This window comes from Apus apus, chromosome 2 (assembly GCF_020740795.1).
Source record: "Apus apus isolate bApuApu2 chromosome 2, bApuApu2.pri.cur, whole genome shotgun sequence".
NCBI classification, from domain to species: domain Eukaryota; kingdom Metazoa; phylum Chordata; class Aves; order Apodiformes; family Apodidae; genus Apus; species Apus apus.
In genome coordinates, this window is record NC_067283.1 from 93,768,799 (window position 1) to 93,784,685 (window position 15,887).

Below are 15,887 nucleotides of genomic sequence, written 5' to 3' on the forward strand. Positions count from 1 at the left end.
TCTAAATTTGCCACTTAATCAGTGTGACAAAGCAGCTCAGTGACAAACTTAGCAATGATGGTTGCTCCTGCTGACCAAAGCTCTTCATTTTTTATTTAAATTTATCTACTGCTGCTGATTTGGTATCAGAGAAGATGTAGGGAGTCAGTGCCAGACAACTTGAGAATGTGAGCCCCTCACCATGGTTCTGCTGGAATCACAGCATGGGTCAGTACATCCAAGTAGCAGTATTGCATTTGAGAGGAACAGGACAAAACCAGTATGGGAAGTCTTCTTCAAATGATCAGCCACCAACAGAGTGTGACATAAAGCCCAGTCTAGCCTCAGAGCCCTCACGCAAGCCAGTGATTGAAAGCAACACAAGTGCATTTTGGAAACTAATCTTGCTTTATTTGGCAAGGACTTCTCATTACACTACATTTTAGACAGAAAGTTGGAGCTAAGGCAATATTTGGATTGCATGTCATTGTTCCTTAAGCCAATGCTGAACTTCTCTAGTAGGTCAGCACAGATAACTCCCAGCCTGCCAACATTTCTGCCTTGTTTTAAATATGAAATCCATCACATCACCTCCCTAATTTGTACTTTTCATATTCTCAGTGTGTGAGAACACTTACAAGGTCTTTTTGAGATAAATGGAATTTGTCATGTATGTGTCAATTCAGGCTTCATACAGCCCACAGACTTAGTACTCAAGAGTTATAAAGCCATGTGGCTAATTGGGTTGAAGGACGGTTCTGTGGGAACATGTAGGTGTCTAATAGAACAGAACAACTTTTAGCAAAGCTTCAGTGAGAGGAACAGGTCAAAATTTCAAAACTCCTCAATTAAACAGAAGCAGGAGGTGTTTTCCCTCCACGTTATGCTGTGACACAGAACACATGGCAGGAACCTATATGGGCAATTCAGCTTGTCCATTTGTGATTTAGTACATAATTCCAGAGCACAGTTCTAAGCAAAGGGAAGGGGTTTTGTATGTGACCAAATAAAGGACAGAGCTTGAGCAGCTTATATGTCACCTCATTAGTGCCACAATAAATTCCTACTAAATTGGCATATAAGGCCAGTTTCAGATTCAAGCCTGTCCAAGAACAGGCTTGTATATCTGAGAAGAAGTATCTGAAAATAGTGGAATACAATCAATCTCAAGTTGTGCTGAATGCAAGCCTACTTCTAGTCCCTTGCCAAACAAATTTGATTAATTAGGGGCCCTAACATATGGTCAGAAACTGAAGCACACAACTATTCTGCAGCTGGACTGAATAACAAAAGGAAAACAAACAATCTCAATGAACATTTAAAAAACCCCACATAAATTAAATAAGGACTATACAAAATCTATCTTGCTTCATTTCTGTTACATTAGGCAGTTCTTTCACTATATATATATATAGTGTAGCTTTTTATCTAGCCAGCTCTCAATTTCCCCCTCCCCCTCTTTTTAAATTTTTTAAAATTTTTCTTCTATGGCTGTTTTGAGAAATTGATAAATGTAGACTAGTGTGAATTAGAAGATTTGGCAAAAATGCTTCTTGATTCTTACTGTTAAAGAGGTTGACTATCCAGTGAGCTGCATCCACATGCCCTCATGAATGTAACAGCTTTATAACCCACAGCCATGCAGTGTGAAACCTCCTTTTTCCTTGCTGCACAGCCTATGCCTTTTGGCAGACTACGTGCTGGACAAATTTCATGTGCCTTTCCACAGTGCATAGCAAGTGTGTCTGGACAACATTGTCTCAGAAAATTGTCCAGTTAAGTAAAGAGTAAGGTCTAGTAACTCTGGCATGATTTCTACTTGATGTGGTCACTTTTCTTATTGTCAGGCACTTGGAGCTGTGAATGATATGATGAAGGTGTCCAGAGTCTCCAAGCAAAGAGTAATCAGGGAAGGCGAAGACCACACAGGGGAGTTGCTCAACATATGTGACAGTGTTACCTCTTAGAACAGCCAAGAGCTGTCTTCACTTCTGACATGCTCTGAAAACCATACCAGCCCGTTTTTTTTTATCTTTGTAAGTTTGTAATTTTTTTAGTATTATTAACATGACTGATGATGTTATGGGATGCCTAAACCCTTCACCACCAGAACGGTAAAATGTTCAGAGCCACAGCTAGTACTTTTCTACTTTTCTTTTATTGCTCGTTAGGCTCAGAAACCTGTTCACATTACTATGTGCATCCCCTTTACATATAAGGGAATCAAGTTGTTTTATGTAATTCCATGACAAAAAAAAACCAAAAAACCAAAACAAACCCAAAAAAAACTCATGTAAAAATTATATATTTCTAAGACACAAAGTCCCTTGTAAATCAGCAGCACAGAAGTAAATCTGTGATACTGGAAACAGATCACTGCTTGCTTTTACTATAAAAATATATTACCCTATTCTTATAGTTGGCAACAAATTGTCTTCTATCTTTTTATCAAATGTACAGAGCTGTCCTCTGTAACATCTTTTTTAAATTATATTAACAGTCGCTGCATATTATCCTATCATCTTGTTACTTGGCTTATTTTATTAGCCTTAATGTATTTATTTTAGTACACATTAGTCTTACTGTGTATGGAACCATTTCTGAGTATCTAACTGGAGACAACATTCAGGAAGAGTGATGATGTGCGAGTTTACAGTCAGCTGCTTTGAGAAGAAACAGAAAAATAATGCAAAAAGACAGGCAGTTATAAAAACAACTAAGATGAATCAGTCACAAAAATAGCTTTGAACAAGATAGCTCAAGATATGAAATCACAGGACTACTTGTAATGTACTTTACTTGCCTGGAAAAAAAATACAATTAAAATGGTCTTTTAAGATTTACATGTAATTATTCCCCTGCCACCAAAATAACAATATATAAATGTGTAGCAGTTTATCATTTCAATGCTATCATGAAAAAAATACCAGAAAATAGGATACTGTGCAGATGTGGGGTTGTACAGACTGTAACCACAGAGATTCAGAATGAAACTGGAAGCATTATAATGCAAGTGAGGAGAAAAGAGGAGGACCGATCATCAAAGCCACTGTAACTACAACTAGCAAAAAGAAGTATCTGCACCAGGTCATTGAGAAACATCTGTGTAATCATACAATCCTGGGGAGACTGCTAAGATTTGGTATTGGAAACACACAAAGGTAAATGACCATTAAACAAAATTCAAGGCAACATCCTCAGCTGCACTAGATGTGGTACAGCTCAGCAAAGGGTAGCCCTGAGACACCCTTATTTTTTTTCAGGTCACGGGGCTGCTACAGGACTATTTTGGCCCCATGGTCTGAGTGCTGGACTCAGCCACACCAAGTGCCCCTGCTCTGTAAGGACAGTGTCCCTGAGCAATGGCTGGCCAGGAGGGCTGTGTCCTTCATGGTCTGGCTAAACACATCTTTGTAGTGCAGGAAGAAGCATCTCAGAGAGGATTGTGGCAAGCATTAAGATCACTTGCTCCCATGAAAGAGCAGCTTGGGCACTGAAGGAAGTAGTGTAATAGGTTGCAGAATGGGTTATTTCTTTGTCAAGGCAAGAGCCTCGATTTAAGGAAGCATCTGTGAAAATCTCCCACTGATACTCTTCTGCTACCTAAAAAGAAGGAAACCCCGAGTCCAAACTCTGCAGAACCCCAATGATTGCTGAAGAATCAGAACCATTTACACAGTTCCAGCACAGAGCATTAGCTCTGATCCTGATGAATGATTTTGTAGTCCCAGACTGTTCTCCCGGAATTACATGGAGCCAGAATGGAGAAAGTGCTCTACTCTGTATGGCCCCTTGTCTATACTAATGTCTCTTCAAAATCCTCTAATATTTTTCCCAGCCTGTGTGCAGTATTCAGAATGCATGGACATGTGTAGAAAAGCCTTACTGAACATGCTTTCTGTGGAATGGGAAGATGATGCCTTTCAAGCTCTGATGTTGTGATACAGGCAATCTGTGCAAGAGAAAGGAGAGAGCAAAATAGATAGCTCTGGGTGAAATCCTGCTTGTGTTGCTGGTTAGAAAAAGAGGGGGGAACACAGACATAAGAAAGAAATACAGAAGTAAAAAAACAACAAATACAGAAAGATTATACCAGATAACAAGTTAGCTGATCTCCAAGGAGAGATAGCACCAGGAGTCAGGCTAGTGTAATTTTGGAAAACATAAAGGAATTCACCACTCCTTGCCTAGAAGGTCATAGTTTCTCTTAAAAAAAGCACATAGAGGCTGAGAACAATGGCCGCTGCATATCTAGTATATATTTTTTTCTTACGGAGTTAAGTAGGGATCATTTTATCCAGTATATCTTTTTTAAGTTCATTCTTGCCAACAAATTGTATAACAAATCCAAAGGAGAACAGGCATGTTCTTCTTAAAATACTGCTGTATTTTATGTATTAAAAAAACTTGGGGAAAATGCCTATATAGCTTGCCCAAATGGATAACAGGAAAACACAATTATGGGAAAGTCTCAGAATGATGCAAGTTAAAAAAAAAAATGGACATATTATATGAGATGGCTATATTATATATGAGAAAAGTCAAATAAAAGAATGCATAAACCCTAATACCAGAGAAAGTAATTGCAAAAAAAGCCAAAACATTTCTCAAGCCATTGAAACTCCACCACAACAATCACTTTATAAAGCCTTTAGATGGAGAAGCCAAAGCCAGGCGAGGAGACATGTGACTTCATCTTGCTGATCTTCTACATTTTCCTGTGTCTGTCACCCAACCTTACAGCAACAGCCAACAACAGATAAGCAAGCAAAAGCCTGTGTCACCAGTAAACCAGCTATTAGCTGTACCACAGAAGCATCTTGTATTAGTGTTAGGTGTGACATTCCCATTCTTCCTCTATGTATGTACTGACCATTCTTATTAATTCATATATTTATCTTGGCTTCTTCTAATTTTTCTCCTGTGATCTTCTTTCTTTTAAATGGAAGCTGAATTAAAAGGGTCTATTTTTCAGCCTAAAAATGCAACTTTTGATCTCAAAATAAGAATATATAACAAAAGGCAAGGCATGGCTCACTTAGTACAGTCCAAAAACATGCACCTTTCATATTATTTTAAATATAAAAAATAAATCTTTCATGAGCAATTGTATAACTGTCAGGAGCCAAAACTACCCTTATCTCATGTATCATGAGATTATCCCTGCACTATTTCATACCTTCTCACTGGGCTATCTAGACCTCAATTGTCTCTCCGTTCTTGCTTTCTTCACAGTGCTGAAACTGTCTCCATTCATCACCCTTTGACACCTTAACATACATGGTTTCAATATTATAGTTTCAAATTACTTTCACTTAGAAGCAGTGTGAAAGGAACTCCGTAACTGGTTAAGACAAATGTCTTTCCAATTCTTTTTTTTTTTTTTTTTTGGGTGGTGCCTGAGCAATTGTCATAACCACTTGAAAACATGACTCATTTTCCAGACCAGAGAATGTAACTTCAGAATAAAAAGGTCCTCACTCCTGTTCATGTCTTCTTTTTGTCTCTACTGTTATCATACAGGATTGCTCTACCTGCCAATAGTGTTTCCATTTAGAAGAAAAAAAAAAAAAAGTGTCTATAATGATACCCTTCTTTGGAAATCCAGTGCTTCATTCATACAGCCAACTTATAAGAAAACTGAGTTTGCTGTCAAAAAGATCTGTCCTCAAATTTCATACATGGCCTATGCAGCAGCTCTACATGATTTTTTCTTTATCATATAAAACAAGTTGCAATAAATCACTCCCACTGTGAGTGCTGGTGTTAGCACCTTGAAGGGAGCAATGCACGTACCACAGCGTTAACCACAGTGAGTAAATGGCAGTCCTTGCAAAGATGAATCATCAGCAAGGAAAGCAGCTCAGGAAAAGAAACACACACTAAAAAAAAACCCAAAACAAACCAAAAGTAACTCACTCCACCGGAAAGAACACCCAGGGAACAGGTGGAAGTGTAACTGGGTATGTATGCTTTGTAACAGAAGTTAATTTGCACGCATTACTCTCTGTATGGACTTGCCTTCATGAATCGTGATCTGAAAATACTTTATTGAATGATATTCCAGTTTTTCACTGAAAGTTTACCTTTTTGTTAATTTTTCTCACTGCTTCAAATGATTGTTGTATACCTTCCTGTAGAACAGCTCTTCACATATCAGAAGTTTTTATGAGTCTTTATTGAGTTCTATATTTCACATTTTCTTAACCCTTGCCCCACACTAAACTAAATTATTTCCTGGGGAAGGATAGTGTTGATTTATTTGTGCTTTCCTATCACCTACTGTTCCAGGCCCCCAAACTCTGTGGGGACCTTCATGTGAATGTTTTCTTACAAATCATGTCCATCACCCCTCACAGACAGCAAAGGCATGAAACACACCACCGTACCACACAGGACAGAACAAAACAGAACAGTGCACCAAGGCAGGAATGATTCCCTTGAACTACTTCCCACCCTATGTGAAGCTAAAGAGGGCAAGACTTAGTCTTCTTACATAGCCAGGAAGAGGCTGAAATGCTCCTGCTATGCCATCAAGTGTTGCATGGGGAGACAGAGGCAGACTTTGCCAAAGGACTAGTTGGCTTGCTACATTTTAGGAACTTTATGAAGTGTTAAAAAGCTCTTCCCCTCAGAATGACTCCAGGTGAACAGCACACAGTGCTGGCAGCAGCATGAGACCCTCTTATTTTGGTATTCCAGTTAAATACAAGAGAGGGCTGGAAAAGAGTAGACAAGCACAATGGCTTTTGAGAAATAAGTCACCTTCTTTCCAACTTCTTAAGGGTCAAGGTTCAAAGAACTGGAGGGCCAGTCTACAACCATTCTCTCCATCAGCCAGTCAGCTGGAAAACATTACTGTTCTTCACAAGCAAAGGGCTCAGATATTGCAGAGGTCCTTCTGCTACTTCCTTCATTTTCACATCTTCCATGAAGAATAAGTTATGAACTATATTAAGCACAGAAGTCTTGTTTGGTGCCTTTTTTTTTTTTCCTGAGCCCCAGCATAACAATCCAACCAATACCCGTCAGTCATCTTTTGTCTCAATAGCAAAGCACAACTCCAGCTATCACCTTCCTTTGTGAAATGGTGGACAGGAAGAGAAAGAAATAAACACTATAACCTGATGTTTAAAGCTATTAAGTTTGCTTAAGAACACCCAGTATAAGAATACCCAGAGTACCTTAAATTTCAAAAGGGTGTTAGGGTATCCTGAGAGGGGAAAACATGTTCACATTTTGGAACACTGCATGTCTGGAAGTTAAACAAATCAGAACCACCTACAAATGAACAATACTGTTTTCCCCTTGTGAACTCTACCACTGTTTCCCTAAAAGTTAAGAGTCAAAGAGTGTTCACTTATCAGCTGGGCACCTATCCTGTCACTGTACAGTCACACTAAAAACCCCCTCCTTTCCAGTGTGTGCTACTCAAAAATGTGCTCAATCAGACTGATTCTCTGCCCCTTAGCGTTCTATGGTGAATTAGGAAAGGGTCTGTTAAACGATGATACAGGCCATTCTTTTGTGATGGTCTGCAGTTTTCTCTCCCAATACATTTTCTTTTTATTTAGCACTTCCATTTTTATCCTGTGTTCCTCTTCGGCCATCTCACACTCCCTTTCTATTTGTTGTATTTTTGCCACGTGAACTTCATTCATTTGGATTAACTGCAGTTGCAAAATTGACATTTGCTGATGATGTTCTTCCTCATGCATCTTTTTCAGAGCACTTTCCTGAGATGCTTTACTTCTGTAGTTCTTATCAGCTGCTATTCTGACATCAGAACATGAAGGCTCAGGTTGGGAGGTACCTTCACACACTGGGAAATGTACCAGCTCTTTCTCTTCATCACAGAGTTCTCTGTTTGAGACAACAAATGACTCTGCAAAACACAAGAGGAAAAAACATTACAGTATTCCCTTCTTCCGCCTCAAGAAACACAAGGTTTTGATAATATAATTATTGGTGTATACATCTAAACCTTGTGCTTCTGTACCATAGCACAGGAGACACTACATAATGCAGCTCCATTACAGAATAATAAGGGCATAATGGTCTGAACTGAACTCTTTTAGGCTCTGTTTATAGACCTCCATGGCTATAACAGGAGCTCAGAATAATAAAGTGAATGTAGACATTTATAAGCAAACAACTAAATTTAGGTGGCTGAAGCTGAACCTTAATGCAGTTTTTAAAGCCAAGTCCATATGTGACCTGCAATGCTTTTATGGAGGATTTGAGTGTCAGGTGAAGAGCTGTGTCAACATTAAGACTGAGAGACTGAAGAAATACTAGGAAGAATACCATTTACTCATTCCTTATCTCTACTGTACATGCTGGAAATGTAGTGGTGTATATTTTTAGGAAAAAATTACATCATTCTAACTTTGAGAAGGTTCTACCAGGTCTACTAAAATAAAAGAAATTACTCATGGAATAAAATAGTAACCACTGCAAATAAGGGTCTCAAATTACATTCCTTTATAAATCCTCTACTACTTATAGGAAATACAATTACAAAAATGTCATTGTAAGAATGTTAATCTAACCATGTAGTTACTGTTGTCTTTCCAGCAAGGACAGTCTTTTATGTGCAATCCTGACTGAATATAATTAGCAGGAAACCACTGTAGCCACCCTCCCTCTTGTTTTGTATTATTCCTTTTGAGTATGCTTTCCAAACGAAGAATGCAGTGCTGAACTTCTTCAAAAAGGCCATTCTCCCTTGTGGACTGCAGCATGAAGTATGGCTCTACATACCAGTTTTAGTTCTTGAAAACCAAGGAGGAAAATCTACAGGGAAATCTTGCAGCAGACAATTGTTTATCAATTTGCTGCTGGTGGCCCGTGGGGTGTTTTGTTTTGGTTTTTTTTGTTTGTTGTTTGTTGGGTTTTTTTAAATGCTCAGACAACCTTTTCCCAACAAAACCATACTTTATAAAGGATCAAAATATCCTTGGGACTGATCTCTGGAAAGCCAGCATAACAGCTACTGTAACGCTTGCCACAAAGTAGCAGACACATTAAAAATTAGTGCGGGAATATTGAGTAAAACCTCAGTTTAACTCCTGAGGGCCTAGGGAAATACATGGAGTCTGGTAATATTATAGTTCTGGAATTACTTTTCTAAAACTAGCAGTGACAGCTAAGTGGACAGATTTATACTGCTGAAAGAGAACCACTGGCAAAACCGCATACAAAACAATACTGCTTGCATCGTTGCAATAACATTTATACCTTGACTAGAAGCATCAGGCTGATATTCAGAATCTTCTTCTGGTGGGCTCTGCAAAAAGTACATTTGCTCAGGCATTATGCTGGCAATCTTCTCTTTCCCTATGATGTGAGTATTTATAAGTGGACTAATACTCCTTTTTACCTTCTCCCGCCTTTCATGTGCCATTATCTTTTTTGTCCGTGCCTTGATATTTTCCCAGCATTTCTTTAACTGCTTGAAGTCTCGCAGCGATACGCTGGGCTGGGAATTATATTCATGAGCTAGTGCTTGCCAAGTACGTTGCTTCAGAGCAATAGTTCTTGCATCACTTTTCTTACATTCAAGCACATATTTGTATTTCTCAACTAATGCAAGCAGCACACTTTTCTCCACTTCTGAGAAGTATTTAGCAGGCTTTATTATTTCGTTTTGCATTTTCTACTGTTTCTCCAAGAAGCCAAAAATCCTATGAAAACAATGTTGAAAGCAGAAAACAAACACAAATTAGAATGGTTACAGTATCAAGAAACTGTGTTTCAGCAAATAACTCCTACCCATAACTTGTGATTCTAACACACTTCATTTTCTAGAATAGCCTGTAAATAGGCCTAGAGTACATAATGAAACACTCAGGCAAGATATTGTATAATCATATGCTGTTTTCTATTGCCACTTTAGTGGCTACACAGTTACAGAAATAATATACCATAATGAGAAAAAGCTTCTTGTCTTTGTTACGATGTGTCTTCACACTAAATACCCTGTAGTATTTATTTATTTACTTACGTAGTAATTTGTTTTTAATCACTTGCTTTCCTATTCATTCCACTTTGTCACAGCCAGAGTTCTGAAACCCAGCCCTTGAGAGCTTCAGGTTTAAGTCTAAAGCACCATCAAGCAGGTTTGGTTTTCCTTTGTTACACAAAATACTGTTCTGCTCTTTATGACTGCACATAAGTAATTTCTCCCCTCTCTCTACAGTATTTGAAAGATGGATAAGAAATTATAGTAAGAAGTTCTCTTTAAAAAGACTTCTGTCAATGTGGTTCTCTCCCATGCTCAGTTCTCCTTGACTGGTATCCAATATGCAGCAGGCTCCTGACCAGTATTACAATACTGAGGCTGCAAGAAGACGTTAATTAATTGCAGAAACTAACTGCTCTGAAGGCACAGGTCCTTCACCCTTTACTGCTGACTCTGCATGGGTGGCTCTCTTCCTCACGCTTGCACAGCTGGTCACTCTCCAGAGCAAATCACCAGGCTAAAAAGAGCTTTGGCTTCACTCAGTATGGCCACTGCCTTACACCTACAACTGCTTCTCTTCTCAAGCCTAGGACTTATGCACACAACAGGAAAAGAGGAGCTGATATCAGGGAATTTTTAGCCATAAAAGAATGCATAAAGCAGTGTTTCCTCCCACTACAACTGTGTAGCCCTAATTACTTCTACTTTTTGGGCAGAAACTTCTTGATAATTAAGCAGAACACATCTCTTCTGACTCAAAACATAAAACTCAGAGATGGAACATATATAATAAGATAAATAGTTCATATTCCTAACAGTCCAGAACTCTTCCTAGATGAAGTTTCTAGTATTTTGTCTATTGTTTATGCTACTCCCCTCATACTATTATTATTTGAAGATGCATCAGCTTTCCTCTTCTCAGTATTTCTTCCTCAAGTCCATTGCACTAGCACTCTCTTCGTTACATCCTTGTAATTTCTTTCCGCCAAATGTCTTAATACTTGGAGTTTTGTTCACCTGTTTCAGTGAAGGCAACTACTTATATTTGCAGAGAAAGCTAGCAGACAAGCTAACACCAAAATAAGCAACCAACTCGGGCATAAGGAGCTTTCTCAGGTATCCCATAAAATATGACAAAATCCAGCAATACAAAGAAGAGGAGTCAAAGAACAGACAAGGCAGTAGAATGACGCCTAGAATAGCAAAACTGAAACAAAACTAATAGAAATAAGTAATAGTTTAAGTTAAATATTTTAAGTCAGCAGCAGTAGCTAAGATGTACCCCTACTAACAAAGGGGCAACAAACTGTTCTGTCACTGTTCAACTGAGCAACCACTGGACATATATTGACTGGGCAGCCAGCACCTACGTGGCTCCTGGCTAGTCCCACTTGTGCTGTCTCTTAACAAATGCTGTATCACGAGGACATGGAGGAGCTGGCATTTTTTGCAGCTCACAGGATTCAGGTGACATAACAAAAGGTCTACAGGAAACCAGGCTTTCTTAGTTCTGCTGTCCACAGAACAGCTTGCTTATTTTGCGAGAAAGAAAAAGGTGGAAGAAGGAAGAGAGCTGGGTGGCTGAGCATAAGGAAGACAGTTCACTCATCCAGCATTTCCTCCATCATGCTATAACAAGTCATCTACTACTCTCTGTGAAAACCTAGTCACCCCTCCCTGTTGGTGACAGGAATTTGTTAACACCTGTAACCCCAGAGAACAAACTAAGCGTATGTAAACAAACTTGAAAGTATCACATACCAATCATTATATTGTCTAATAGAAAAGAACAGCTGCATCTGCAGAAGATAACATCTGCTTCAAATGCAGACATTATCTTCTCTTTTTGATAATAAAAAAGATACTGAAAATTGGTAACAGCTCCATGAAACTCTCAAAACCAGTAAAATAAGAGACTTACAATGAAAAAGACTCTCTACTAAACTATTTTACTTTCATACTTATAGTATCATTCCAACCCATTGAGCTGCTTTTGTCAGCTGCTGAAATTAAATTTTTGGGACTAAACGAGGATGCTTCAACCTGTCTTCACCTCAGTTTCACCAAGGAACAAGATGAAAAGCAGTACCATCAGCAAGTCATAAGGGCCAATTGCTTATGACCCTGAAAAAAACAGGATCACAGTCTCTGCGTGATCAGAAATTATTCTGCCTTCCATCGATGCACGTAAACCTTGTTTCCAGCTCCGAAAAGGTGTGAGAATCTCAGATCAAAAATCATGACGTTTGTGTGTAGAAAATCCCTTTTATTAGAAAAACAATGGATTTTCAAGAACTTTGGAGACTAAGTCCAAAAAGCTGAACAAGGATATGTGGACTTCTGGATTCCAGGTGCTAAATATTTAGCTACACAGTTCTCCCTGGCACAGATAAACTGATACCAGTAAACATTTAAGATGTTTCCGAATATGACTTCATATATATAACAATGTATGTACTAGGATAAAAGCTCATCGTTCATGGCTAGAGCCCCAGCAAACCCTTAAGTATCACTTTCATACCACATTATCATTTATTACTGTTACTTTTACTGTGGTAGCATCTGAGAGCTTAGCCTGCTTGCTTCAATATATGAAAGCCCATTTTCAATTAGGTGAACAGAAAGCACTCTGAGATGTCAGAAAACTTCATGACAAGTTAGAGGAAAACACAACCATGTATTTATATTCACCTCTTTTTCTTTATGCTTGTCAGTCACCAGCATGCTGGCTCCTCTGTGAAATATGAGAAAGGACTCAAATGATTTCCATTTTGAGGCTGAAATATCCTTCCAGGACATAAACCCAGGATATCATTTAGTATGTAGGAATCTGTGCTGAAATGGAAGTAGCTTACTGTGTACAGCTCATATGGCAAAAAAAGGTAAGATTTGGGAATACGCAGGCACGTGAGGACAGTTGCACAGTAAATTCTGAGCAACAAAGAATGGAAGGCTCTCTCACTCTTACAGGTGCCCAGGCTCTAAGACATGCGCAGTAAGGAAGGACTGTATCCTAAATATCTTCTGCTGGCATGGCTCAGTTTACAACTTGCCTTAAAACAAACCTATATCCTAAGTACTTGTCCTCTCACACAAACCTTTGTTGCTTTAAAATAACAAAAACATGTCTCAGCTCCTGTTTTTTCCTTTGAAACGTTGAGTGGCATTCTTCTTCAAAGACTGTAAGAAATTCGCTGTGATCTGCTGGAATAATATCTTGGAAAAAATTACACAAGTGAAGAAGTGCATGTATGCCCCTTTATATGTATGTATGTATGTATTGTTTTGCTTGCATACACCTAAACCATACGCACAAACTCCAACCTGTTGCAAAGAAGCACATTAAAAAAAAAAAACCCAAACACTTCAGATTGACCCGTGAGCATTTTCAGTCCCTGAAATATTTTTTAGGCATAAGGAAATGCAGAGAGAAAGCTATGGTGGAGAACTTAACCCAAATGTTGAGGTTACACTAACCAAACCCAAAGAAAATAGCATGCTAGCAAACTGTGGTCGCTTACGATGCGAAAAAGGGAATTAATTTACCAATGCCAATAGGACTGCTATCAGAAATAGTTAAGGACTGAAAAAGGAAAATTTATCTTTCAACTTAGTTTGCAAATGAAGCTTTGAGCATAGTCAGTAATTAACAGGATTGGAAATCACTCATAATTCTGTCCTTTTCTTTCAGTGCTTAAGGGTGAAAGAGAGGCATGGGAATGCACTGACCCAAACTAGTCACAACAACAGGTTTATATTCCATTTGAATGACAGAACCAGCAGTAAACTGGCAGTAAACCAGCAGTAAGTCCTTCTTCCTCAAATGTGAGGTTTTCCCTCACACAGCTCTCATCAGTGTTACAGGCCTGACCCCATCTACCTTGAGACTTGAAATCACTAGGTAATTAGATTAATAGGACAAATGCGAATGAGATCTGTTAGGAAACTGTCACATGTAACTCGATAAAAAACCCTCTTTGAGTCCTTCCCCCCCCCCTTCCCGCTTTGTAATACAAACTGATAGTTATCATGGATTACCCAGCAAATTAATATTAGTGAAAATTTACAGTACTTTGCCTAAATTTCTCCTAGCAAACGTCACATACGCATGCACGCCAATGGGTTTTTAAGAAAATATAGATAACGTTACATTATCTATACAGACGTATGTATCATTTAAGCGGGTCATCCCGCTCCCTATGGAGGGCATCCAAAGCAGTTTGCGCCGAGAAAGATAATGGACTCAGGTTATTTCCAACGATTGTCCGAATTTAACCAAAAAAACCCCACCAAAACCAAAACACACCACAAAAAAACCAAACCAAAACAAAACAAAAACCAAACGCGAACAACACGAATCCTACCAGACTCTCCTGCGGCCGAACTTCTCCCACGTCAACTCGAGCCGGCTTTTATTCCCCCGCTAGCTCCTCTGCTGCTCGAAGGAGAAAGGCGAGCAGGTCCCGGCTCGACAAAGGAGACCGCTCCCCGCAGGGCGGCCGGGCTGCGGCGCGGGCAGGAACCGCACATCTAGGGCGGCGGGAGGAACCGCACACGGTCACGCCGGCACCCCAGCCCAACCCCACCCTGCCGCCCCCCCGGCTTCTCCCTCCTGCTAACAAAGCGCCGGCTCCGCTCCCCCGCCTCTCCTCCTCCTCCTCCTCCTCCTCCCCGCCGGGCCTGCCTCCCTCACCTCCTCGCCGGCAGGTCGCCGACACTCCCTCAGCTCCCCGCAAACCCCGCGCTGGATTCCCGCCTCTCCAGAGCCACAGGCAGCGCGGCACCGGCCTCTCCCGCGGCGGGGCCCGCCGTGCCACGGCGGGGGGACCCTCCCGCTGGTCCCGGGGCCTTCACGCAAAGCAGCACGGCGGGAAGCGCGCGTTTGTCCTGGGCAGCGACGTCCAGACGCTCAGCGGCCACCGGGAGGGGGGCGGGCGGCCCCGGCCGCAGCTGACGCGGGCCGGCGAGAGAGCGAGCGAGAGGGCAGCCGGCGGGCCGCACGCCGCCAGCACGGCCCCTCGCGTCCCGCACCCCCGCTGCGGAGAGGAGCGGGATCCCCGGCTCCCGCCCGTCCCGGCGCGGCGGCGGCGGAGCCAGCTCGGGCTTTCCCTCCGACAGCGCCCGGCGGAGCGGCGCGCCCGCACGCCAGCGCCCCCGGCGGCGGGGAGAGGCGGCTGCTGCGGGTGCTGCGGCCCCTCCCGCCGCCGCCGCCGCGGCCGAGATCCCGCTCCTCGCTCCCGCACCGCGCCCGCCCCAGCCGGCCGGGCTCCCGCGCCCCTCCCGCGCCCGGCGTGACGCGGGTCCTGCTCGCCCGCCCACCCGCTCCCCCGGGCGGGAGGCGCGGGCCGGCTCTGCCTCGGTCCCTCCGCGGCTGCCTGCGGGGAGCGGGGAGCGGGCAGCGGCCGCGCTGGTGCGTGTCAGCCGGCCGGGGGGAGGGGGCCGGTGCGGCAGCGCGGGGGGCGGCCGCTGGGCTCCCTCGGCTCCTCCGGGCGCTGGGGTAGGTCGGGCGGCGCGGCGGGTTCCCCGGCTGCCGCTGGGAGCAGGTGTCCGTCCCCTCCCCGGCGCTGCTGGAGGTGCCGGCCAGGCCGCCTTGCTGCCTTGTCGCTGGGTCGGCGGCTCTGCTGCCGTGGGCTTTGCGGCTTCCCTCCCCCTCCAGACCGTCCCCTCATCCTATCCCCTCCCCGTCCTCTCATCCCAGTCTCCCCATCCCCTCCCCGTCCCCTCATCCCAGTCTCCCCATCCCAGTCTCCCCGTCCCCCTATCCCAGTCTCCCCATCCCCTCCCCGTGCCCCCATCCCAGTCTCCCCATCCCCTCCCCGTGCCCCCATCCCAGTCTCCCCATCCCCTCCCCGTGCCCCCATCCCAGTCTCCCCATCCCCTCCCCGTGCCCCCATCCCAGTCTCCCCATCCCCTCCCCGTCCCCTCATCCCAGTCTCTCCATCCC

The 15,887-nt window shown here is 42.5% G+C and overlaps 1 protein-coding gene across 3 annotated transcripts; it reads right to left on the bottom strand.

Moving 5' to 3' along the window:
• Positions 1-368: 368 nt before the first annotated feature.
• On the bottom strand, positions 369-15,041 carry MSANTD3 (Myb/SANT DNA binding domain containing 3). Of its 3 annotated transcripts, XM_051611647.1 has the most exons (5): positions 14,637-15,041; positions 14,308-14,473; positions 12,635-12,778; positions 9,220-9,665; positions 369-7,864 (listed from the first exon to the last, which is right to left on the bottom strand). In XM_051611647.1, exons 4-5 carry the CDS (start codon positions 9,632-9,634, stop codon positions 7,455-7,457), a joined length of 825 nt encoding a protein of 274 aa, XP_051467607.1. In that variant the 5' UTR covers positions 9,635-9,665; positions 12,635-12,778; positions 14,308-14,473; positions 14,637-15,041; the 3' UTR covers positions 369-7,454. The 3 variants fall into 3 exon arrangements, with proteins under 3 accessions (XP_051467607.1, XP_051467606.1, XP_051467608.1); XM_051611646.1 differs by lacking the exon at positions 12,635-12,778; XM_051611648.1 differs by lacking the exons at positions 12,635-12,778; positions 14,308-14,473 and having other exon boundaries at positions 14,637-14,669.
• Between the last annotated feature and the right edge of the window lie 846 nt (positions 15,042-15,887).

Bases quoted from the DNA above. Each gene is read 5' to 3' on its own strand.
- MSANTD3 (XM_051611646.1), bottom strand. From the start codon at position 9,634: ATGCAAAACGAAATAATAAAGCCTGCTAAATACTTCTCAGAAGTGGAG. The intron at 7,865-9,219 runs GTATAAATGTTA...TGTGTTTTGCAG, and splicing joins GCCTGATGCTTCTAGTCAAG to AGTCATTTGTTGTCTCAAAC.